General features: G+C 39.0%; 1 protein-coding gene across 1 annotated transcript in view; it reads right to left on the bottom strand.

Annotated features, from left to right (window-relative positions):
- Nucleotides 1-24,478, bottom strand: part of ANKRD46 (ankyrin repeat domain 46) — a 42,846-nt gene that overhangs the window by 3,183 nt on the left and 15,185 nt on the right. Inside the window, exons 2-3 of the mRNA XM_033202390.1 lie at nt 5,965-6,302; nt 4,295-4,453 (exon numbers count right to left, since the gene is read on the bottom strand). Of these exons, the coding sequence (XP_033058281.1) occupies nt 4,295-4,453; nt 5,965-6,275 (470 nt within the window). The 5' untranslated portion in view covers nt 6,276-6,302. The remainder of the gene's footprint in view (nt 1-4,294; nt 4,454-5,964; nt 6,303-24,478) is intronic.

Here is a 24,478-nt window from a genome sequence, read left to right on the forward strand (position 1 = left end):
CGCTCTGTAGCCCAGGCTGGAGTGCAGTGGCCGGATCGGATCTCAGCTCACTGCCAGCTCCGCCTCCCTGGTTTACGCCATTCTCCTGCCTCAGCCTCCCGAGTAGCTGGGAATTCTTAATAGTTTCTTCCTACTGGTTTTAGTTCTATCTTATACAATAAGACAGAATATGTTCATTTCTCTTCTGCATAAAGGCTAGTCTAATTGAAAATAAGGTAGTGCAAATATCATAAAAACACTGATTCTGGTTTTCAGAACTTTATCAATGAGAAATATGACTACCACAAAGAGAAACTGCATCTGACTTTGGTACACGGAAGCACTAAGGGAAGAGCACCCATGGTTATGTCGCAACATACCGGCCCAATAAGAGGGTATCATTTAGACTAAAGCCACAATGACCATGATCATAGGAACCAACTATCTACTGGTTATCAAAGTTCATTACTATCCTTCCTAACTCCCACAAAACAATCTCTTAGAGTCTCATTCACTATGAACTATGAGTAAACATGCAAAACTGGCATTTTTTTAACCTACAACTTTATTTTACTTCTTGATACCATCAAACAAAAGTCCTTCAGCCTTTACCAGCATTAGAGGTCTTCTCTGATCATGGGAAACTGACTTCCTAATGGGCCAGTCTATTTAACACCCAAATTTTTTTTTTAAATAATTAAAACATGTTTATTCTCTGAATAAGAGATGATGTTTTCAGTGGGAATCTACAACAATACAGTAATTTCGGACAACTTGAGAGCAAGTTTAAAAATAAGATTAGAATTTTGACAAGGCCTAAAAAAGTAAAACTACAAATGGGTAACAAATTTCTGGAGAGGCTTAGTTTGGCCTATGTAAATTTATTGATTACGAGTTGACATGCCCTTATACTCAAACATGTTAGGTATAAAATGAAAATTCAATGAGCATTCTCTCATTGCTCTTCAGAGCTCATGAAGCACTGCCAACCAGGATTTTCTATAAAGACTTTATCCAATGAAATGCTTTCTACTGTCGAGGGAATATCTGATTCTAACATAATGGGGTGTGTGTATAACCCTTTTTTAAAAACATAGTATCTACACTGTCTTAGGGGGTTGTGTTTGTGTGTATTTTTTTAAAAAAATGTGACAGCTATACTGTTTTTGTTATCCCATACCTACAAAGTAAAAAGGAATTAAGAGTTTATATGGAGGAGTGGGGAAATATTTTTCATTAACTTGATTTATAGTTCCTTCTAAGGCCTGTAGAAGTTGTGCTGTCTCGGGGGACTCCTAAGAGAAAAGAAAAATATTATAGTAAACACATTTAAAACCCTGCTTTATCTTCTGCTCTAGAAAAAGCTGTTACACAATTATGCCATAATGCCATGTGCTAGCCAATCTCTTTAAACCTTTTCCTCTACTTTTTATTGAGATATAATTCACATCCCATAATATTTACCTTTTGAAACTGTACAATTCAGTGGCTTTTCATATATTCCCAAAATTGTACAACCATCTCTTCTAATTCCAGCACACTTTCAGCACCTCTATCAGAAACTCTGTACTATTAGCGGTCACTCCTCCACTGCCGCTTCTCCCAGCTCCTAGTCTACTTTCTCATCTACTTTCTGTCTCTATGGATTTGCTTATTCTGGATATTTCACATAAACAGAATCATATAATACGTGGCCTTTTGTGCCTGGCTTCTCCCATGTAGCATGTTTTCAAAATTTATCCATGCTGTAGCATGTATCAGTACAAAATAATCACATTAATAATATTCCACTGGATGAACAGATGATGTTTATTCCTTCATCAGCTGATGGATGTTTGGGTGGTATCCACGTTTTGGCTATTATGAATAATGATGCTATGAACATTCATATATGTTTTTGTGTGGACATGTTTCAGTTTTCTTTGGTATATTCCTAGAAGTGGCACTGCTGGTCAGACGGTAACTCTATGTGTAGCTTTTTGAAGGACTGCCAGACTTTTCCAAAGAAGCTGCTCTACTTTCCATTCCCATCAGCAGTGTATGAGGGGTTCCAATTTCTCCACATCCTCCAGAGCACTTGTTATTACCTTTTTAATGGCAGCTATCCTAGTGGGTGTGAAGTGGCATTTCACTGTGGTCCTCATCTGCATTTTCCTAATGACATTACCTTTCAACTTTCTGATTTAAGCTTCAACCACTGAATTTCTACCATGACACTGAGGGATAGGAGTAAGATAGGAAAACTAGGCAATAAAAGTGTTAATAACTCAATTTTTGAAAAACGAGCTTTACACAGTGTTACAATTAATACAAACTCTCATGCTGCAGTGAAATGGCAGGTATGTGAAGGAAGCAGGAGTACTTCAACTGCTCATCCAATGGAATATTATTTTGTACTAATCACTTCTTAGTAAATAATCACAACTGAGGCAAACTAATGCTAAAAGTATATTTCTGCTAAAGAGGTGCCAAGAAACTGGCAATTAACAAAATAAAGGCCCTAAAAATATACCAAACAAAAACACATTCTTGGCTGTTTTTCATGGTAAAGAAGCTTAAAGTACTTAATGTTATTTTATAAAAGGATAAAAATAAATTTCAAGTTATTTTGGAGGAACAAATCTTTAACAAATAATAGTTAACTCAATGTTGTTAAAGTGCTTATGCCATTCTGTCAATCCAAAGCACACAGGAGAGAAAAAAAAGGGCTTGTAAATACATCTCTGACTTCTTGTTTATCTGTCAGCTTTCAGTGATCACTCATGAGGAGTATGCACTGTTCCAGAAGTAAAGCTCCTGGATTTCTTCAGGACTGTACTAAGCGCTTGAAAGTATCTAAACAAAACAGACCTAAGCTTCAGAGCGGAATTAATGGTCCCCAAAGAGCACATCAACTGGCACACGAGAGGAGGAAAGCAAAAATGGGTACAAAGGAATCAAATGAACGGTGAGCTATGAAAAACAGAGAGGATTTCATTTAGAACTCACAGAAACAAGGATCCCAATGGTCTAAGTGGACTATGTGATTCGAAATCCAAGTCCTAGTCCATCAGCTAGGAGGTAAACAGCTGATGTGGGCCCTTGCTTATTCTACTTACAACCTACCGAGAATGTTGGGAAGAGACTATGGAAGCTCGGCATCCTTTTTCTTTCACTTGTATAAACTGCATGGGGGTCAACCAGACTATATGCTACTAGAATTAAGTCTGGCCTATTTAACTTTACGTGTTGAGCCCAGTGATGTCAGGAGAAAAGATGGTTTGCTACCTTTTTGGAGCTTCCTGAACTGTGTTCTCCATTGCTTCTACATGAGAAATGATGAGCTATTCAAGACCCGGTCAGTCACCACATCTTAGCTTCAATTACTTACAGGAGTCCAAATTTCATTAGCTCCAACTCATATGATCATCACTTTCGCTTTCACATCACTGAACTGTGCATGTGTTAAATACTATCGTGCTTTCCCTCTCCTATTTTCTTGCTTCTCAGCAGCCCACTTCCCTATCCTAGAAACTACCTTTTGGTCTTTTCTAAAATTGCCCAAGTTCTTGGCTTTACTTATACTTCTTTTTTTTTTGAAATTCCATTCTTTTTTTTTTTTTTTTTTTTTTTTGAGACAGAGTCTCGCTCTGTCGCCCGCGCTGGAGTGCAGTGGCCGGATCTCAGCTCACTGCAAGCTCCGCCTCCCGGGTTGAAGCCATTCTCCTGCCTCAGCCTCCCGAGTAGCTGGGACTACAGGCGCCCGCTGCCTCGCCTGGCTAGTTTTTTGTATTTTTTAGTAGAGACGGGGTTTCAGCATGTTAGCCAGGATGGTCTCGATCTCCTGACCTCGTGATCCGCCCGTCTCGGCCTCCCAAAGTGCTGGGATTACAGGCTTGAGCCACCGCGCCCGGCCTGAAATTCCATTCTTTTTGTGACCTGTACTTAAACTCCTCAAGCTCCGGGTTTCCTTCCCTTAGATTCACTTGTCACTATTTCTTCTTTGTACTGTCAATACAGCAAGTAGCTAACAGAACATTATGTGCACATGACATGTAGTACTTTCTGTTAATAGCTTCTCAATTGTAATCTGCAGCCATAAGGTCCTAGATAAAGTTCAAGTTGCACTTAAAAGCAAATGAATATTAAAGTTCACAAAGTTACCACAAATCCAGGTACTTAAAGTGACTTTCCCCTTAAAAAATCATATTATCTTGCTGGGAGTGGCTGCATGTGCCTATAGTCCCAGCTAGTCAGGAGGCTGAGGCAGGAGGAATGCCCAGGAGTTCAAGTCCAGCATAAATAATACAATGAGAGAAAAAAAAATTTCCAGTACCTTTCACTCTCAGCTGTCTGCATGGTCTCCAGTTTCGAGTGGGTTCCTCTGTTAAATCCTTTTACCTCCTGTTCTTCCAAAGATTCCAGCAATCGGATGACATCTTTATTTACTCCTCTGCGCTTTGCCAGAACTAAAGGGGTAGCACCTTGATGATTGCTAAAAAAAAGTTCATAAAAATAAAGAAGCCATCATAACATACTATATTGTCAGCTCCATTTTTAGTACCCATTTGTATAGATCTAAGTGAAGAAAGAATGGGCCCAATTAGGACCTACCCTAGGGCTGTGGGGAACTAAAGGAGTATTTGGCTCACTGCAACTCTTCCACCATAAGCCTTGACCAGCAGGCTGCAATCAGACCTTGCCTGATGGGATTTCTGCACAGTTCATCACAGAGGCCATTATCCTGTTACCCAAACACATCCCCCACTTCCAGCCCCATCCTCACACTGAATGTCTCCTCAACAGCAGATTGTGGTGGATATTATAGCCGTGTGCCTCCATTTTTTTTCTGAATTGTACTATAGAAAGTGTTTATGAAGAATAAACAAATCACCAGGGGGAAAAAAAAAAAAGGATGGGTCCAATTAACTCAAAAGTAAAACCCAGAGCTGAGCCAAACATCCAGTGGAGCTGAATTTTGAATTAACCCTTGTTTTTTTTTTTTTTTTTTTTTTTTTTACTTCCAGGGAAAAGGAAAAAGAGAACATATAGTCAAAAAAAGTGGATAAATCTAGTTCTAAACACATTCTTATTTGATATTTACATTTTATGAGATGAGTACTTTTTTTAACGTCTAAGAAAAAATGTCAAATAAGCTGCTGTGGTTCATACAGCTATTTAACACTAATAATAGGAGAGAACCACATTAAATCCTGCAGTCAATTCCTACCCCATTGTGTCCTGCAGAAACAGAAGCATTTACTGTCTTATTCAGATTTAGGGGCATTATAGCATCAATAAATTAGGGCAGTGTGTAACTGTAATTTAAAGGTCAAGCTCAGTTTTACAGGTGACTTGACATCGTTCCCACTGAAAAAGCAGAGTATCACCAAAACAAACAAAAAGCCCCATAACTTCCTCAAATTGTTCAGTTTAAAAAGGATCTTGGACTCCAGGGAGATTATGAAGCTCACATAGTGCATTACATGACAGAAGGCACATAAGCGTTGGAGTCAGCGGAACTAGGTTCAAATTCCAGCTCTGTCCCTTATAAACTGTGACCTTTTCAAATCCTCTATAAACTGTGTGAACTTTGTCCAATCCTTTTTTGTCTTAACTATCAAATCTGTAAAATGAAGAAAACACCTATCGTGAGAGCTCTTCATTCTGAGGACTAAATGAGCTAACAAGTAAACAGGGTCCAGCTCACAGATTTTCAACAAATGTTCTTTTCTTCTTCTTCCCTTGTTGTAACACTACATAATTAATTAGTAGCAGAAACTACCCACTATTTTCATAGAAAAAAATATGCTGCTTCAGCAAAAACCTAGAGGTCAGTCCCTCATTCCCTCACTTACCTAACAGAATTACACTGTCTTCAATGCCTTTCTGAACTTCTTTCAACTGATTAATGAGAAAACAAAATCCAAAGACCCAAGATAAGACTATCAGTTGAGAGACTAATGGGAAGAAATGACTAGACTTCTAAAACCATAGAGAACTTACCAAATATCAATTTTGAGTCCATTGGAAACCAAAAACTGGATAGTATCCACATGGCCACAGAGGTGAAGAGCCGTGTTTCCTTGATAATCTGTGGCCAGAAGATCAGCACCGAATTTATGCAGTAACTGGCAGATGTCTACATTTCCTCGAGCTGCTGCAAGGTGAAGGCCTGTTCTGCCCCTGCTGTCACGAATATTTGGGTCAAAGCCACTTTCCAAAAGCCGCTTGGAATAATTAAAGTCCCCATCAATACAGGCTTGTAGCAAGGGCACGTTAGTCTGAGAAGAATCATTTACAAAAACATACGACATTGTTCTGATGTGGTGGATGGAACACACCTGTAATGAGATAGGTGAGTGAGATGCCATGAAGACAAATGAAATCAAGGCAAAGGAGTCATTTAGAAAAGCACTATTTTTCATCCTTTTTGGCGTCCTGCCTCAAATAAATAAATTACTTTACCAAACATAAACAACAACAAATTTATCAATTATATTTTATTTTCCATTAAAACATTTTATTTTCTTCATATCTGCTGGATTAAAATTCTAATTCAATTACTGTAAAGCTCTATTTTGCTTTTCATCACGTAAAAAGATTAAGAGATATTTTTAAAGTTAAGCAAGATATAATAGCTTAGATTTAAGTATTACGTTGTCAGAACACATAGATAACATGATGTTTAAACATCAAAGAACTACCCATATATAAACGCTACTGCTGGTAGACATTCTTATTTAAACAAACTGATTCTCTTTGATATATTTGCTTCTTCTTGTATTTGAGATATTCTACATGGTAACTAAAACTACTTGCATGAAAAGAAGTTATACTCAAGAAAGACCTGTAGAATGTTATGTTTATAGCACAATTTTTTTTTTTTTTTTTTTTGAGATGGTATCTCGCTCTGTTGCCCAGGCTGGAGTGCAGTGGCGTGGTCTCAGCTTATCACAACCTCCACCTCCTGGGTTCAATTCTCCTGCCTCCGCCTCCCAAGTAGCTGGAATTACAGGCGCTTGCCACCATGCCTGGCTAATTTTTTGTATTTTTAGTAGAGATAGGGTTTTACCATGTTGGCCAGGCTGGTCTTGAACTCCTAACCTCATGATGTGCCCGCGTCAGCCTAGAAAAAGTGCTGGGACTACAGGTGTGAGCCACCGTGCCTGGCCTATAGCACAAATTTTAAGAGAAAGGCTAAGGAAAGTAACAAACTGAATTTAAAAATCAGAGCACGAAATCAATTCAGATTATGCTTCTTTTTACAGTATTGATCTTATTCTGCTGTGCTCTGTGGTTATCTCAATATGTGACTGTGCCAAATTCCCACTGTACAAAGACTGAGAGACGAGGAAAAAAAAAGTAAGGCTGTCTGGGAATACCAAGTCAGGACAAAGCAGCAATCTCAACCAGGTCCAATGTGAATTGCATCTCTGGGACTCATCCAGCTCACCAGTTTGCTCACATCTCTTTCACGGATGTTTCCCGGCCCCACTGGTGCACCTGAACTCAGGTGAGAGTTCAGCACCTGCCTGGTGCACCTGAACTCTCAGGACATTCTGCTCTACCAAAGTGCATACCACTAGGTCTCTCTCTCTTCCCCTAGGTTCATTTAAGAAAGAGTTAAAGCCTGTCAAAAGAAACTTCGCTACAAAATTGACAAGAAAACAAATAAGAAAACAGAAAGGCAGACACCAATGCTTTTCTAGAGATGGCTTTTAAATTCTTAGGTTACAAAAGCTTAGTCACAGAGGGACTTGGCTTATACAGCTGATCAGGTAAAGTCTCTTTCTGAAACACTGACGGAACTGGATGCTAGACCCATCTATTCTTGTGCCTAACCTCAAGGGGATTCAGGGAAGCCTGGTTACTGAGTTTGGTGAGACTGCTGCCCCTATTCATTTCAACTTGGCTTCTCAGCAAAGCCATTGTCCCAAAATCTGGGGCTGCCTTACACAAGGGCTCTGCTGCTACCACAGGCTCTCTGTGGGAAGAGTGGGCATTAACATATATTGAGACTCGTTCTGAGCCAGGTGCAAACTAGGAGGTTTTAATGAATTTAATTTAATCTTACTAACGCCACAGTAAGGTTTTTTTTATATCTGAATTTCAGTGAGGAGCCACTGAAGGATTTTTTGTTTTAAATTGAGACAGGTTCTCGCTCTGCCACCCAGGCTGGAGTGCGGTGGTACAATCATGGCTCACTGCAGCCTCAAACTCCTCGGTTCAAGCCATCCTCCCACATCAGCCTCCTAAATAGCTGGGACTACTATTTCAATGAGTCCAGCCCTTTGAAGGATTTTAAGTCAAAGAAATGGCACGGTCTTATTAGTCTTTCAGAAAGATTACTTGGATGGTAATATGGAGGGGTTAGATTGTAGAGAAAAAGACTGGAGGCAGGGAGATCAATCATTAGGTCATTGCAGCTATCTAGGCAAGAAATGAAAACCTGACCTAAGGCAGTGGCAGGCAGAAGGGGACACACTGGAGAGGAATAGAGAAGACAGAATTAGCGCAATTTAATGACTCACTGGATATGAAATGAAGAGTGAAAATGGGCTGTTAAGAATAATTTCAAATAAAAAAATATGTTTATGATTAAAGAATACAGAGATTAAAATAAACTTCAGATTATGATACATACGATGACTTTTTAAAAATCTGGCTGGGCACAGTGGCTCATACCTGTAATCCCAGCACTTTGGAAGGCCAAGACAGGAGGATAGCTTGAAGCCCAGGAGTTCAAAACTAGCCTGGGTAACATAGCGAGAGACCCTGTCTCTATAAAACATTTAAAAATTAGCCAGGCACGGTGGCGCGCGTCTTTCGTCCCACCTGTTCAAGACGCTGAGGTGAGAGGATCACTTGAGCCTGGGAGACTGAGGTTACGATGAGCTGAGATTGAGCCACGGCACTCCAGCCTGGGCATCAGAGTGAGACCCTGTCTCAAAAAAACAAACCAAACCAAACCAAACCAACAAACAGAAAAACTCAATAAGAAGAATTTACTCAATAAAAGAGTCAGAAATTCTTTTGTGAGGGTAATCTAAATATCTTCCCTTACAGCAAGGGTGTCCAACATTTTGGCTTCCCTGTGTCACACTGAAAGAAAAATTGTCTTGGGCTACACATAAAATACATAATGATAGCTGATAAGCTTTAAAAAATTGCAAAAAAAAAATCTCAGAATGTTTTTTAAAAGTTTATGAATTTGTGTTGGGCTACATTCAAAGCTGTTCTGGCCTGCAGGTTGGACGAGCTTGCACAGTATTGAATCACAAAAATGGAAAAGCTATCATAAACCTTTTTAAAAATGAAATGCCACATATGAAGTACTTTTCAAAAGGTAACGTGTTTTGGTTAAATTTTTAAGAATAATTTTTTAAATCTACTTGGTGTTTTTGATTCAAACACAGTAAGAATTCTTGTGGTTTGCAGACTAGGATTCTTCTCAATGTTGGCTCAGCAAGAAATACAAGTCTCTGTGTCTACTTTTCAGGTGAGAATAAGTGTGTATTTTGTCAGTTTCTCTGTGTCCCTGAGCAACTGCTAAACTTAATCCCACATTTAATAAGCCCAATGATAGATATTTTTCATCTTGATCACAGAACCAAATCTGCCCTAAAGTAGTTCACTGAAGGTTTCACATCTTGTGAGGAAGTCCACAGTAGTAAATACTCATGTAAGTCTAAAGATTAGATCTTTCGTTCAGTGGTCACTCAGCAGTTTCTCTGAATTCTCAAGAAGGTTCAACAAAAATATTCTGTAATGTGCTGGCAAGGATCTACAGGAAATAGAAAATTCAGTTATAACAGAAGTGTGGTGAGAAAAAGAACTCACTGTTCTATTAAATACAGACAGGTTACTGAGCCTGTAGAAATTCTCTAGAAAATCTGTAGGTGAGGCCAGAAAAATACATGACAAGTAACAAAGTAGTGAAAAGGCAGCAAAGAAGGGCTTAATAGAAGCTGCTCTGTGGCCCACAAACAAGAAAGCAAGACAGAAAGATAAAAGAATAAGAACCAAATTATGTGTCATCAGGAAAGAACAAATTGGGCTCCAAAAATTCTCTCTCAGTCATTACTTGGAATTCAGAATGCATATTTTTCACATTATAAATGGAGGCTAGATCCCAGATTAGTTCACAAAAGCATTTTTATAAATAAAATACTATTCATAATGGGGAAAAAATGAAAGTTTAAAAAGCTAATACTTATATTTAAACCAAACAGGATACATTTAAGAAAAAATATTTCTAATCTACCTTGAATGCTGATACTTAAATCTCTTTAAATCTGTTCCCTTCCCTGTTTTTTCAGTGTGAGAGAAAACATGGCCCAAATCTATCTGTAATCTTCTTTACATAGCCTGACCCTGCTCCCCCTTAACTGTGGTGCTGCCCCGCCCAGGCTACAGCCCTCTGCACTGAGAGAGGCTACAAGGGCACCCTGTCTACCTGCTCAGCTCTTCTCTGGAGGGACCGTGGAAGCAGGGCCATGGGCAGGCAGTAAGGCCCACAAAAATAGCAATATTAGTTCATGAAACAAACATTCACTGTATGCCTGAAACGTGCCAGATACCAAGCTATCAAGTCCAAATCCCAAATTCCTGGTCAGGGTGAAACACAGGTTAACTGTTTACTGGTCATCCACGCTCATCGTTATCGAATCCCCGTGAACAAATTTATATAGGGAAATAATTAATGGTATTTTACGGAGCTCCATTTACAATATGTAAGTCAGACTGTATCATAAAGGCTATCAGTGCTAAGCTGGAACTGATGACAATGGCTGACAAACGGTACGTGAGGACCAGTCCCACACGAGGGTCAGCAAATTTCACGGAGACACGATAATACACAAAACATCTACGCTCCTCATTTCCTACTTTTTTTTATGATACTACAGTATCAATTTAGATAAACTTCATATCACAGAGCCACTTGATTTCCTTAAACAAATATTATGTATTTACCCAAAGCCTAATATTTTTCCTCTCTTGTTCTGACAGCTAGAGCTGGGTCTTTAACAACTAGAGCCTGTCTCTAATGTATGATTTGGTTTCAATTTTCAATGTTAATTAAAATGGTGCAAGTGGGTTATTCTGGATGTGGTAGAGCTCACATTATGGAAAAAGAATAACTTTTGTTTTTTATCTAGAGATAGAATTATAGTTCATATGGTTATGCCCCCCAATAATCCTAATGTTCTCTTAAATCCACAAGAAAGACAATGCTTCTGTAATTTTCTTTTTCTTTTCTTTTTTTTTTTTTTCTTTTTGAGACAGAGTCTCGCTCTGTCGCTCATGCTGGAGTGCAGTGGTGCAATCTCAACTCACCTGTGGAGGTCTCCCACGTTCAAGTGATTATCCTGCCTCAGCCTCTCCAGTAGCTGGGACTACAGGCATGTGCCGTCATGCCTGGGTAATTTTTGTATTTTTAGTAGAGATGAGGTTTTGCCATGTTGGCTAGGCAGGTCTTGAACACCTGACCTCAGGATCCACCCACCTTGGCCTCCCAAAATGCTGGGATTACAGGTGTGAGCCACCGTACCCAGTCTGCCATTTTCTATGGATATTACAATGCCCCATAAGAAAAGATACTTGAACAAATGACAGATTTGTGTGACTTCATATTAATATTACACAAATTCATTAGACTAAATTACTAGAAACCTGCCAAGAAAACTTCCAAGACCTCAATTAGACCTTATTCACTAGACTCTATTAATAGCTGACCTAAGAAGTCATAAAGTGAATACAAATCAGAGCACATATTTAACGACTGTCAAATGAGTGAAGAGTAAAGACTTTTTTAAATTAAACTTTTTGAGATAATTATAAATTCGTATGCAATTGTATGAAATAACACAGAGTGATCCTGTGCACCCTTTACCCAGTTTCCCCAATGGTAACATCTTCCAAAACTATATTACAACATCGCGACCAGGATACTGACATTGATATAGTCAAGATACAGAACATTTCCATCACCACAAACCATCTCTCATATGTTGCCCTTTTATAGCTATTCCTGCTTCCCTCCCATTCCAGTCTCTCCTCAACACCTAGAAACGACTACTTAGTCTTCCATTTCTTTAATTCTGTCAATGTTGTGTAAATGGAGCCATACAGCACATACAGGAACCTTTTGGGATTGGCCTTTTTCACCCAGTATAACTCTCTGGAGATTCATCCAGGGTAGCTGTGTGTATCCAGAGTTTGTCCATTTTTTATTGCTGAACAGTATTCCATGGCATGGGTGTACCACAATGTAACAGTCCATCTACTGAAGGACGTCTGGTGTCTCCAGTTTTTGGCCATTGTTAAAATTTCTACAAACATTTGTTTGTATGTGGCTGTAAATCTTCGTTTCTCTAGGATAAATGGTCAGGAGAACAACTAGTGAGTTGTATGAAGGCCTAAAAGACTGTTGAGCATGATGGTGTCTATTTTCCCCATTCAAGAAGAATGTAAGGTCATCTTTGGAGTCATGTGTCTCAGTGTCAGGTTATTTATGGAAGAACCTGTAGGACCAAGCATTTCCAAGGTCACAGGTGGATATACTGGCATTTACCAAAGGGAGTGTTTAATAAAAACCATTCTACAAACAGAATTAGAGGCACTAATTGAAGTGTCAATAATGAACCAGTAATCTTTCAAGATTCACTGAGTCTGAGTCTGTGCCCCAGTGAATGGATGTGAAACCTAAGTAAACATAATGAAGTCTGCTTGCAGAGGTGGGAAAAGTAGGGGGGAGAGATATGTGACAGTCTGACTCTCCTGAAAGGCACTACTCTTATGAGTGTACCATAGAGAGACCATTTTCTTGTCAGATACTGTTAAAAGAACTTGATTACTCCACCCGGAATGTATATGGAGCTGGACTGCCTGGGTTTGAACCCCAGCTCAGCTACTTACTAGCTGTATGACTTAGCACTCAAAAATATGTTATTATCCTTTTCAGGCTAGCACAGCTCTGGGGAGACCGTCCTCAGCTGTACAGAAGCAAGCTTGCGTACAGCACTGATCCCCTGGGAATAGAGCAGCTTCTGATAATGGGGTGACATCTAGTGGGGAGTGAAGACCTCCAAGAAAGAAAAATAAAACAACTGGTTCCTGGCAGAGGAAAAACCACGTAGTCTAGTGCAAGAACAGTCAATATGGGAATAACCACGCCCCAGAAAGCACACTGGTTGCTGACCAGCGCCCTGGTTCCCAAGGAACAGTGTCCATGAGGAACAGTGTCCAATGACTGGTTCAGAGGCAGACTAGCTGGCATTGTTAAAAGCAGAACTTTGGGAGTCAGGTTTTAGAGGGCTGGTGCAGCCTGACACTTAAAACTCCTCACTCTGTGCTCTGTGGCACAGCCTGAGAGACTCAATGAAGATGGAGTCATTTATCCTTTCTTCACATGACGCAGTCACTTAGACTCAGCAACAAGAGCTTCTTACGTCAACCAGCTCGCTTGTCCCAACCCAAACAACAATAAAAAGATTTTGATGGAAGCTTGTGATTCACTGATTTGATGAAAAGTCATGCCTAATTTTCTTTTATATCTCAAATTCTGGATCCACAATCTTAGGTCAATCTGTAAAACTTTAAGATATAATAGTATTCTTAATGGTTAACAACTAATGGAGAAAATATGTTTGATTAATACATACTTATAACTAAAAATTGTTCTATATCCAATATCAACAAGAATACATAATAGATTGATTTTTCATTTTGAAAGGCCATTTGGAAAGGCAGGACTAAGTACCACATTCTTGCTTCAAATGGACTGACTACATTATGCCTACACAAGCAATTTTGGTCAGAGATCAAAGCAATAGACATTTCAGCAAAACGCAAGGAAAAAAACGACATAGTTGGAAAGATATTCTATCAGATCTTATTGCCTTTGCCATTTTCTAATGTCAAAGAAAAGTACTAAAACTGAAAAAATGAATGATCCACAGTAAATAAAACCCCAAATCTAGATTCTATCACTTGGTTATTCTTATCCTTTTACGAGGATGCAGTTGTTTCAAAATACAATCTCAGAGAACTATAAAACAAAAATTTCCAGTGAAGTCATTAAATCCTAACTGCTAGTACTTTAAAATTACTGTTCTTAAAACCTGAGCTCTGCAAAAATCCAAAGATACTGGGAAAGGAAAAAAGCCATGTTGAAAAGAAATTTAGCTGTAAGCACGTAAGAATTTCAACAATTTAAAATCCTTCCCAAAACATTAACAATATATTTCTTCAGTCTGCTTATCTTCAGCAGCTATTTAAACAGTAACTATTTCTCTAACAGAGTGATCTTAATTCCTAAGGCCCACAGGCATTGAGTCTAGGGCCATACTGCTTTAAGTGGCAGGGTGAGGCTTCATATTTAGTTTATATATTTTCAATGTGCCCTGCAGCCACTGTAAGTTGTCAAGATAATCAGGAGAAAACAGTTCATGCAAAACTTTGTTGCTTGTTCACAACTGTCCTAAAATTCCTGCCAGAATATGTTTCTAGAAGCCAAGAAATGGGTCTGATTTGTCTATATATACTGGCTGACTGCAATGCCTGGTACATTAATTTTTCTTGAAGTCTAGACATAGGGAAATGCAATAATTCTTTCCTGAATGTACACTCAATTAAGTTCATTGTCACAGGATTTTAAAGTAATATTTTTTTCTTATGACTAGTTCTGCAGTGCATTGTAAAAATTTTTAGGAAATAAGTATGAAAAAAGAGAAGAAACTAAAAGCTGCACACAATCAAATCAAATTCATGATTCAACCAACCATGAATCAAAAATATTCAGGGAAAAAAACTGCATCTGTGAATCTGGTAACTGCATGAGGTCCTGAAACCCATCCCCATGGATACTAAGGGATGACTGTATTCTGGGTATGTACCGTAATTTTATTGAATTCCTTAGCATATTAAAAGAGAATTTGTCCTATATTTTTCCTATCACATAGATTCACTGACATTTTTGGCTAATCAAAATGTAAACAGAATTTTGTGATGCAGATGAAAGCTGTCTAATGTATGGCTGTGGAACCAGTCTCTGACCGGTGAACAGTTTTACTGTGATGGCAATCTTGATGCAATGCTTTCTTTGCTCACTGCAAAACTTCTAAGATTCTGGTTTACGGCTCATCCTAAACCAGGCTGGATTTAAGTTCCTTATTTCTCTATTTTTTAGAAAACTGTATTACAAGGGCCTAGGAAGTAAATTCTCACTGATCATACGGCTAGGACCCCAGTTTTTAACCTTTTAGTGATCTGTCCTAAATAAAGATAAAATATGTGAATATTTATTTGGATTCTTAGGAAAAGAGTTGCTCTCTTTCTGCAGGAAGTAAATAAAAGAAGGAACTAAGAACACTATCCTTTTAGGATATCCCAGTACTATGAAGAACATTGGAAGGAAGTTTATAAGCAGAATCTTCTGAATTTTATTTCCAAGGCTCAATAATAACAGAAGTTCCAATTTTTAGCAATTTTTTGGAGCAATTTTAGGCAGATATGGATCTACCACAAACACACATTTTTATTTTATATCCAGCTTTGTAGAAAACACACATTTTGTGGTATTTCCAACATTTTAGTCTAATGTGGCTGTGTCTAAAATTAACTTCATGATGTCTTTAATACAAAGCTATTAGTAACTTCATAATTAAAACTATTAATGCAGTAAAAGTGAGGTTAATTTGAAGTATGTGAATTACAGAATGATACTTAAAGACAGGTCACTAGCCAGGTGCAGTGGCTTATACCTATAATCCCAGCACTTTGGGAGGCCAAGGTGAGAGGATTGCTTGAGCCCAGGAGTCCAAGACCAGCCTGGGCAACAATGTAAGACCCTGTCTCTACAAAAAACAAAAAAGGCCAGTTCATTGTGTTAAGTTCATATAATAATTAAAACTCAGTTAATCAGATATTACTTGGATGTTCTTCTGGAATTAAGCTTAATGAAAAGGGAAAAAAGAATTTCTTGTTTGTTATGTCTGGTATTACTATGCAAATAATTACTTGGCAACATTCGAGATACACAGTATTCTACATTTATTAAGTTACACTGCAGGCATAGTTCTAAGTGTTTTTCCTGTAATAACTCATTTAATCCTCATAGAAACCCTAACAAAGTACATGCATACTATTATTATAACCATTTCATGAGTTAAAAAAAAAAAAAGTCACTAAGTTTGTTTCATTAGATTTTTTGTCTAATGAATTAGCTTAGCAAATGTCTTCATCAAACATAAGGAAGAACACTAGTCTAGCGTATACATTCCATATAACTCTTTACAATCATTTCATTCAAAGTGAACTTCTTTTTAAATGGTAGAAACAATACTTGGAAATGTCTTTTACTTTACAGAAAATATTCTAGCACACATAAGCCAAATGAACTCTTTTTAATCATCTCATACAAAGTAACTTTTTAAAGTATGGAAAAATAACAATAAAATATTTTTGGAAAAATCTTCTACTTCACAGGTGACTAAATTCTTAGGTTCATTATTCTCAAGTACTTCTTACTGACTGGGATAACAAGAAAACACCTAAATTTTTCTTTCTCCTTCAGGAAATCAAAAAACACCAAACAAGGATTTCTGATATATTTCTGGCAATATTTATATTGCTTAACTATTATTTGTTTGCATTATTAAAGTTTAGTTACAATTCAACTTTTAGAAAAGGTACTGGCTTAAGACAAATCAAAATTAATTGTTCACAAAAGGAATGCTGGTTATTTTGGACATTTTATTTCACATTCTAATATCTTAGTATTTTCCAAAATCTTTACTATGTAATTTTACCATGTTTAAAATTCTTAGCAAGGGACTTCCTCCTCAGGAGGCTTCCAGTTTATTGTCTATCATTACATAATAAAGTTATTTGATTCTTTAGAACTGTTTTCTCTAGTTGCAACAGCACTTTATTTATATGGCCTAAGGGTGCCACCTTGTGGCCTGCGTAGGCTTTAAGTTCAACAGCATCTAGTATGGCATAAGGTGAGAAGACTGTTACCTCTGACGTTTCACTGTTCCATTTCAAGTTATTTACCATAATTCTCACTAACTGTGAATTTGTGAAAATCTAAAGTTGGGATGAAATTCAATTTTCCTTTTAAAAAAACTTTATCAAGAAAATTAATAGCAAAAATATGATTCCAGGCCTATTCAGAAATCTAAACCTCATTAAACTCACCTTAGCAGACTTTACATAAAGTGCTGCTTAAATGGCATTCTAACTTATTCATTTATTGTGTTGTTTCAAAATATAAGAATTGTGGCTTTTGCAAAATATTCATTATTTTCTAACTACTCTACAAAACTTAAATCAGACTTCACCCTAAATAAGTTTGAAGGTATGAGACTGTATTCTTAGAAGAAGCTTAACTGTAGTAGCCATGTGTCGCTTAATGATGGGGATATGTTCTGAGAATAGCACTGTCAGGTGCTTTCACTGTTATGTGAACATCAGAGTATCCTTAGGTTCCTACACAAGTCTAGAGGACATAGCCTACTTCATGCCCATGCTATACACGACTGTATTTCCACAAAATTCTTAGAGCTGGAAGGCTATCCAACATCATTTATTAACTCAATCTCATTATTTTACAAATAAGGACACTGCAACCAGAAAGGCTGTAACTTTGCTACTTTACACGTTACCCCTTATCCCCACAGGTTCGAGTCCTATTCATGATTCACCGTTGAAATACAAAATGCAGTCGTGCACTGCATAACAACATTTTGGTCAACGATGGACTGCATATATGAAGGTGGTCCCATAAGATTAGAATACAGTATTCCTACTATAACTTTTCTATGTTTAGATATACAAATATTCACCACAGTGTTAAAACTGCCTACAGTAGTCAGTACAGTAACATGCTGTATAGGGCTGTAGCCTAGGAACAACAGGCCATACCATATGGCCTGGGTGTGCAGTAGGCTCTTCTATCTAGGTTTGGGTAGTAAGTACACTCTGCAATGTTTACACAACAGTGAAATAATCTAACGGTGCATTTCTCAGAATGCATGTGCCTGTCATTAAGCAATGCATGACTGTACATCATCTTCAACATAATAGTTTATTTTTCACAATTCTATTGTAATTTGTTCCTTTCCATGCTCTAGATTATGTGCTAGATGGGTACAAGCATGTACTGCATCCTTCACACAAAACACACCTAACGACAGTAGGTGGACAAGGGCCCTCCTCCCTACACTATAAAACCCTGGAGGATCTAGTAGACTTCTTTAAGGTGGGGTCTGCTGTGTGTGAAGCTATGCAAATCACTCTAGCCTACATTTACCATATATACATTTATGGCCTAGGTAAACCCTTAAAATTCAGAATTCCTTATGTATCCTTATTTCACCCACATCCCACCTCACTCACTCCAACCTTCAGGGGCCCTCGTAAATAAGGATATACAACAAAAGACAACTGGACAGTGGACTAAAGAGATGGCTTAGTCAAACTGTATTTTTAAAATGGTATGTTTCTAGAACAGACGTGAAACAACTGAGGAACAGTAGAATGACTCATATGTGTGGTATTAGATGTATTTCTTTTCTCTCCACTGGAAATGTTGATTTAATGCTGAGACCTTTAGTAGAAAAGGAATAAATAGTCTTATATCTAAGGGAGTTGAGCAGTGTCTGTGGCTTTAAAGGGAATCTGTGGCTCTTTTCCTGCTGTCCCTGCTCTGGACTGGGGGTAACCTATTTTGGGAAGGAGTCTTTTTTGAAAAGAAAGTAGGAAGTACATGCTTAGAAATGGCTCCAGATTCACAAAAGAAAAACAGAGATTCGCTGCTCCCCAGGTTTTCTAGCCTAGTTTACGAGGATAGAAATAAAGGATTATAGGCAGAAGTTGTAACTTTTGGCTAGTGCCTTCTTCATGCTGCTAATTAGGAAGAGGTGGGGCAGGAAGCGGAAGACACCAATATTCTACAGCAGAGCTCAATCACCAGTCCTGATAACTTCTTCAGCAGAGTAATAATTTCAAGCAGAAGACAATGAATTATAGCAATTCTCTTTCTGACTGAGCCCTGGCCCCTACACACAGCCTCTCCTATTAAAATGGTGAATCTGTGAGTTAGCTCAGTTTACATGTGTGTACTCAGAGCATTCTGGACAATCTTTTAGAAATGGGAATAGAGGATGACAAGTTCCTGTATCAGTTTCCCATGGAGCTATTTTCGCAAACTGCCCAGAGACCAGAGACCTGCCCATTGTGACTAACATGGGAAAGAATGGTCAAAGACTATGGATCTTAAGTTTTAATAGCTACATAGCTCTTCCAGATTTGCTGCTTTCTAGGAAATGTCTTTAATAAACAGGCTTTGTTTGTTTAAACACTGTCAATTAAAATTAATTCCTAGTGTTAGCAACTGTTAATACAAACCTTATTTCCTTCTAATTCTTATTCTCAATCTCAAAACCATTTAATATTTTGCCATTTGTTCTATAACAAATCCTAAGGAAACTGGAAATAATATGGTAAATTTCTTTATCTCAAAAAACAATTTTCTAAATGACTTGTAGATAGGAGCAGGACACAATATAAAGCTGTTAAGAACTCGTTTTTAAAAGTCTGAACAACTGCTAAACTTTTGTCCTTGTACTCAAGAAAACTACAGTGTTAATCAAAGATAATTATGATTTAAAAATTGTTCTTTAAAATGCTATCAGAAGATAACGGCTTCACAGTCTTCAAACAATAAGAGAGTAAGTTTCCTGTTTTTAAATAAATAAAACAAATTACACTCTCAGGATTGACAAGCTTTGGATTTGGGGAAATTAACTATAATATAAAATGTTATATCTTAAGCTGTAGAGAAGTATAAGAAAAAACACACAAAAACAAATTAAAGGCAAACTTTCAGGTTTACGGTAGCTATTAAATTTACCACTAATATTTTTGCATGTCTTCTTCAGTGACAACTACCAAAATAAATCTATTCCAAATACATCTAAATATTTTATTCAAATAGTGTCCTTTCATACCATGTCTCTCTGGCCCAAATTTTTGTTTTTAATTCTATTTTATTGGATGGTTTCAGCAGTGTAACTGAAATCATTTAAAGATTAACCCCAGAGTTTTTAATGTCAAAGACCTTTATCTCCACATCACTTCCATCACTTAGTTGGACTTTGCACACTTAGAACTTAACTCCACCGCCCAGATCTTGACCCACAACTACCTTTTCTATTCCCTTACACTTTAGGAAATATTTCTCATTTATGTCTCTCAATCTCTCCCTTATCCTCCTTTTGGCTACCCCTAGCGGGAAGAAATCTGCCTGTACCACCATCCCTAACTCTCTTCAGCCAGCTTCTGGTCCATCTAAGGCTCAAAGCAGATCATTTCCCCTTCCACCAGGAAAGAAAAATCCCTTACCCATCCATGGGACCAAGACATACAGAAGCAAGGACAATGAACATAAGTATAAAGTTGAGGAGAGGCCTAGCAACTGGAGAAAAGACTATAATCAACATCTAGAAAGAACTGAGCATTGGATCAAATCTCAGTGTCAGGATTCTGCTAACCTCAAAGTACAACTTGCCTCTCACTCCAGACAAGGCTGAAGCTAGGAAAAACAATCAAGTGATCTTAAATGATAAATAGCGAAGGCAGACTTCCAGACTTGAATCAAGAGATCCATGATCTGTGAATTTATCAAGAATTTTTTTTTCAGGATAAGCACTAAGTACTACACACCAATCAAAAGGTTTGCATCTTAGGTCCTAACTCTGCCATTTTCTAAGGTGCTCTCTTGAGTAGTCCAACTCTAAGAGTCCCAGTTTCCTCATTTGCAAAACTGGGATAATATCTGTCTTACCTACTTCACAATATTTTTGTACAGAACTTTGAAAACTATAATGAAATATACAAATATAAGATGCCATACTTTTTTTATTAGTTTCTTAGTAAAAGTTCCCCTCAAAATAAGCTCACTTTGAGTTAAGGGTAAAATGATTTCCACATCTTCGTAACAACAAGTAAAAAGATCTCTGCCTTGAACGGGGTCAGGGCAACTTGTAGAGTTTGGTGCTCTTCACAGAGTGAACAAGCAGAGAAGCCCAAGGAGATAATAACAGTATTGTACACTGGCACAGGAGTACGTACATAGGGCAGATCAAAGTCCCAAATGGATATTTTGCCAAAGCTTTAATATCATATCTAAAACCAGCACTCCAGAGGCTGGGTGTGCTGACTCATGCCTGTAATCCCAGCACTTTGGGAGGCAGAGGTGGGAGAATTGCTTCAGCCCAGGCATTCGAGACAAGCCTGGGCAACATAGTGAGACCCTGTCTCTTAAAAAATATATATACGCGCACACACACACACACACACACACACACACACACAAAGACCGGTGGCACTTTGCCCCTGCCCTAGAGATCTGTGGAACTTTGAACTTGAGAGAGATGATTTAGGGTATCTGGCAGAAGAATATACATATATATGTGTGTGTGTGTGTATATATATATATTAGTTGGGTGTGGTGACACGCTAATCCCAGCTACTCAGGAGACTGAGATGTAGTCCCAACTACTAGGGAGACTGAGGTGGGAGGATGGTGATATTATTTGGCTTTGTGTCCTCACTCAAATCTCATTTTAAATTGTAGTCCCCACATGTCAAGGGAGGGACCTGGTGGGAGGGGAATGGAGCATAGGGGTGGTTTCTCCCATGCTGTTCTCATGATAGTGAGGGAGGGCTAACAAATCAGATGGTTTTAAAATTGACAGTTTCCCCCACACACTCTCTCTTGCCACCATGTAAGACGTTCCTTGCTTCTCCATAACCTTCTGCCATGATTCTAAGTTTCTTGAAGCCTCCCCAACCATGTGGAACCATGCGTCAATTAAACCTTTTGTTTATAAATTACCCAGCCTCAAGTAGTGTCTTTTCTTTTCTTTTTTTTTTTTTTTTTTTTGACACGGAGTCTTGCTCTGTCGCCCAGGCTGGAGGGCTGTGGCGCAATCTCGGCTCACTGCAAGCTCTAGTTCACGGGTTCACACCGTTCTCCTGCCTCAGCCTCCCAAGAAGCTGGGACTACAGGTGCCCGCCACCACGCCCGGCTAATTTTTTGTATTTTTTAGTACAGACGGTGTTTCACCATGTTAGCCAGGATGGTCTCAATCTCCTGACCTCGTGATCCACCCGCCTCGGCCTCCCAAAGTGCTGGGATTACAGGCGTGAGCCACCGTGCCCAGCCTCAAGTAGTATCTTTATAGCAGTGTGAAAACAGACTAATACAGAGAATTAGTACCAGGATTGGGGCGCTGCCATAAAAATAACTTGAAAAAATGGAAGTGACTTTGGAATTGGGTAACAGGCAAAGGTTGGAACAGTTTGGGGGGCTCAGAAGATATGGGAAAGCCTGGAACTTCCTAGAGACTTGCTGAATGATTTTAACCAAAATGCTGATAGTGATATGGACAATGAAATCAAGGCTGAGGTGGTCTCAGAAAGAGATGAGGAACTTATTGGGAACCGGAGTAAAGGTCACTCATGCTATGCTTTAATAAAAAGACCGGTGGCACTTTGCCCCGCCCTAGAGATCTGTGGAACTTTGAACTTGAGAGAGATGATTTAGGGTATCTGGCAGAAGAAATTTCTAAGCAGCAAAGCATTAAAGATGGGGCCTGGATTTTTCTGAGTGTACAAATGTGTTCACAAAGAGATAATCTGCAATTGGAATTTATGCTTAAAAGGGAAGCAGAGCATAAAAGTCTGGAAATTTGCAGCCTGAGTGGTAGAAAAGAAAACCCCATTTTCTGGGGAGAAACTCAAGCATGCTGCAAAAATTTGCCTAAAGAACAAGGAACAGAATGTTAATAGCCAAGAAAATGGGAAAAATTTCGCCAAGGCATGTCAGAGATCTTCATGGCAGCCCCTTCTATCACAGGCCAGAAGGCCTAGGAGGGAAAAATGGTTTTGTGGGCTGGGATCAGGCCCCTGCTGCTCTCTGCAGTCTCGGAATATGGTGTCCAGCGTCCCGGCTACTCCAGCTCCAGCCACGGCTAAAAGGGGCCAGACTACAGCTCAGACCACTGCTTCTGAGGGTGCGGGCCCCAAGCCTTGGCAGCTTCCATGTGGTGTTGGGCCTGCAGGTGTGCAGAAGAGTTGAGCTTTGGGAACCACCATCTAGATTTCAGAGGACATATGGAAATGCCTGGATGTCCAGACGGAAGTCTGCTGCAGGGGCAGAACCCTTATAGAGAACCTCTGCTAGGGCAGTGTGGAAGGGAAATGTGGGGATAGAGTCCCCACTGGGGCACTGCCTAGTGGAACTATGAGAAGAGGGCCACTGTCCTCCAGACCACAGAAAAGTAGATCTAATGACAGCTTGCACCGTGTGTCTGGAAAAGCAACAGGCATTCAATGCCAGCCCATGAAAGCACCGCAGGGGCTGTACCCTGCAGAGCCACAGAGGCAAAGCTGCCCAAGGTCGTGGGAGCACACCATTTGCATCAACGTACCCTGGGTGTGAGACATGGAGTTAAAAGAGATTTTGGAGTTTAAGATTTAATGACTGCGTGGCTGGGTTTCAGACTTGCATAGGGCCTGAGGCCCGTTTGTTTTGGCCAATTTCTCCCATTTGGAATGGGAGCATCTACCCAATGCCTGTGCCCCCATTGTATCTTGGAAGTAACTAACTTGCTTTTGATTTTACAGACTCATAGGTGGAAGAGACTTGCCTTGTCTCAGATCAGACTTTGGACTTGGACTTTAGGTTAATGCTGGAATGAACTAAGACTTTGGGGGACTATTGGGAAGGCATGATTGGTTTGAAATGTGAAAAGGACATATTTGGGAGGGGCCAGGGGCAGAACAATATGGTTTGGCTCTATATCCCCACCCAAATCTCACCTCAAATTGTAATCCCCACATGTCAAGGGAGGGACCTGCTGGGAGGTGACTGGATCATGGGGGAGGTTTCCCCCATGCTGTTTTCATGATACTGAGGGAGTGCTCATGAGATCTGATGGTTTTAAAAGTGGCATTTTCTCTCTCTCTCCTGTTGTCATATAAGATGTGCCTTGCTTACCTTTTACCTTCCTCAGGGATTCTAAGTTTCCCCAGGCCTCTCCAGCCATAAGGAACTGTTAGTCAATTGAACTTCTTTTGTTTATAAGTTATTTAGAGCAGTGTGAAAACAGACTAATTCAAATGGCTTAAGCCTGGGAGCTTGAGGCTGCAGTGAGCTGTGATCATGCCACAGCACTCTAGCCTGGGGAACAGAGTAAGACCTTGTCTCAAAAAATAGAATAAAATAAAACAAAACCAGTACTCCATACATATATTCCAAAGACACTGCTCCAAAATTCTCTGCCAATGGTAACAATACCTCCCTAGAAACCCTGTCTTCAAATCCTTGATGCTTTCTTTTCTCCTGACACTGAATCAGACACAAAGCCCTGTCAGTTCTTTCATTGTCTTGCAAATTCTTTTTCCATTTTATTGACACTGCCTTCACTCTTAATTTGTGCCCTAA

The sequence above is a fragment of the Trachypithecus francoisi genome, unplaced genomic scaffold (genome assembly GCF_009764315.1).
Source record: "Trachypithecus francoisi isolate TF-2019V2 unplaced genomic scaffold, Tfra_2.0 Lachesis_group7, whole genome shotgun sequence".
Classification (NCBI taxonomy): domain Eukaryota; kingdom Metazoa; phylum Chordata; class Mammalia; order Primates; family Cercopithecidae; genus Trachypithecus; species Trachypithecus francoisi.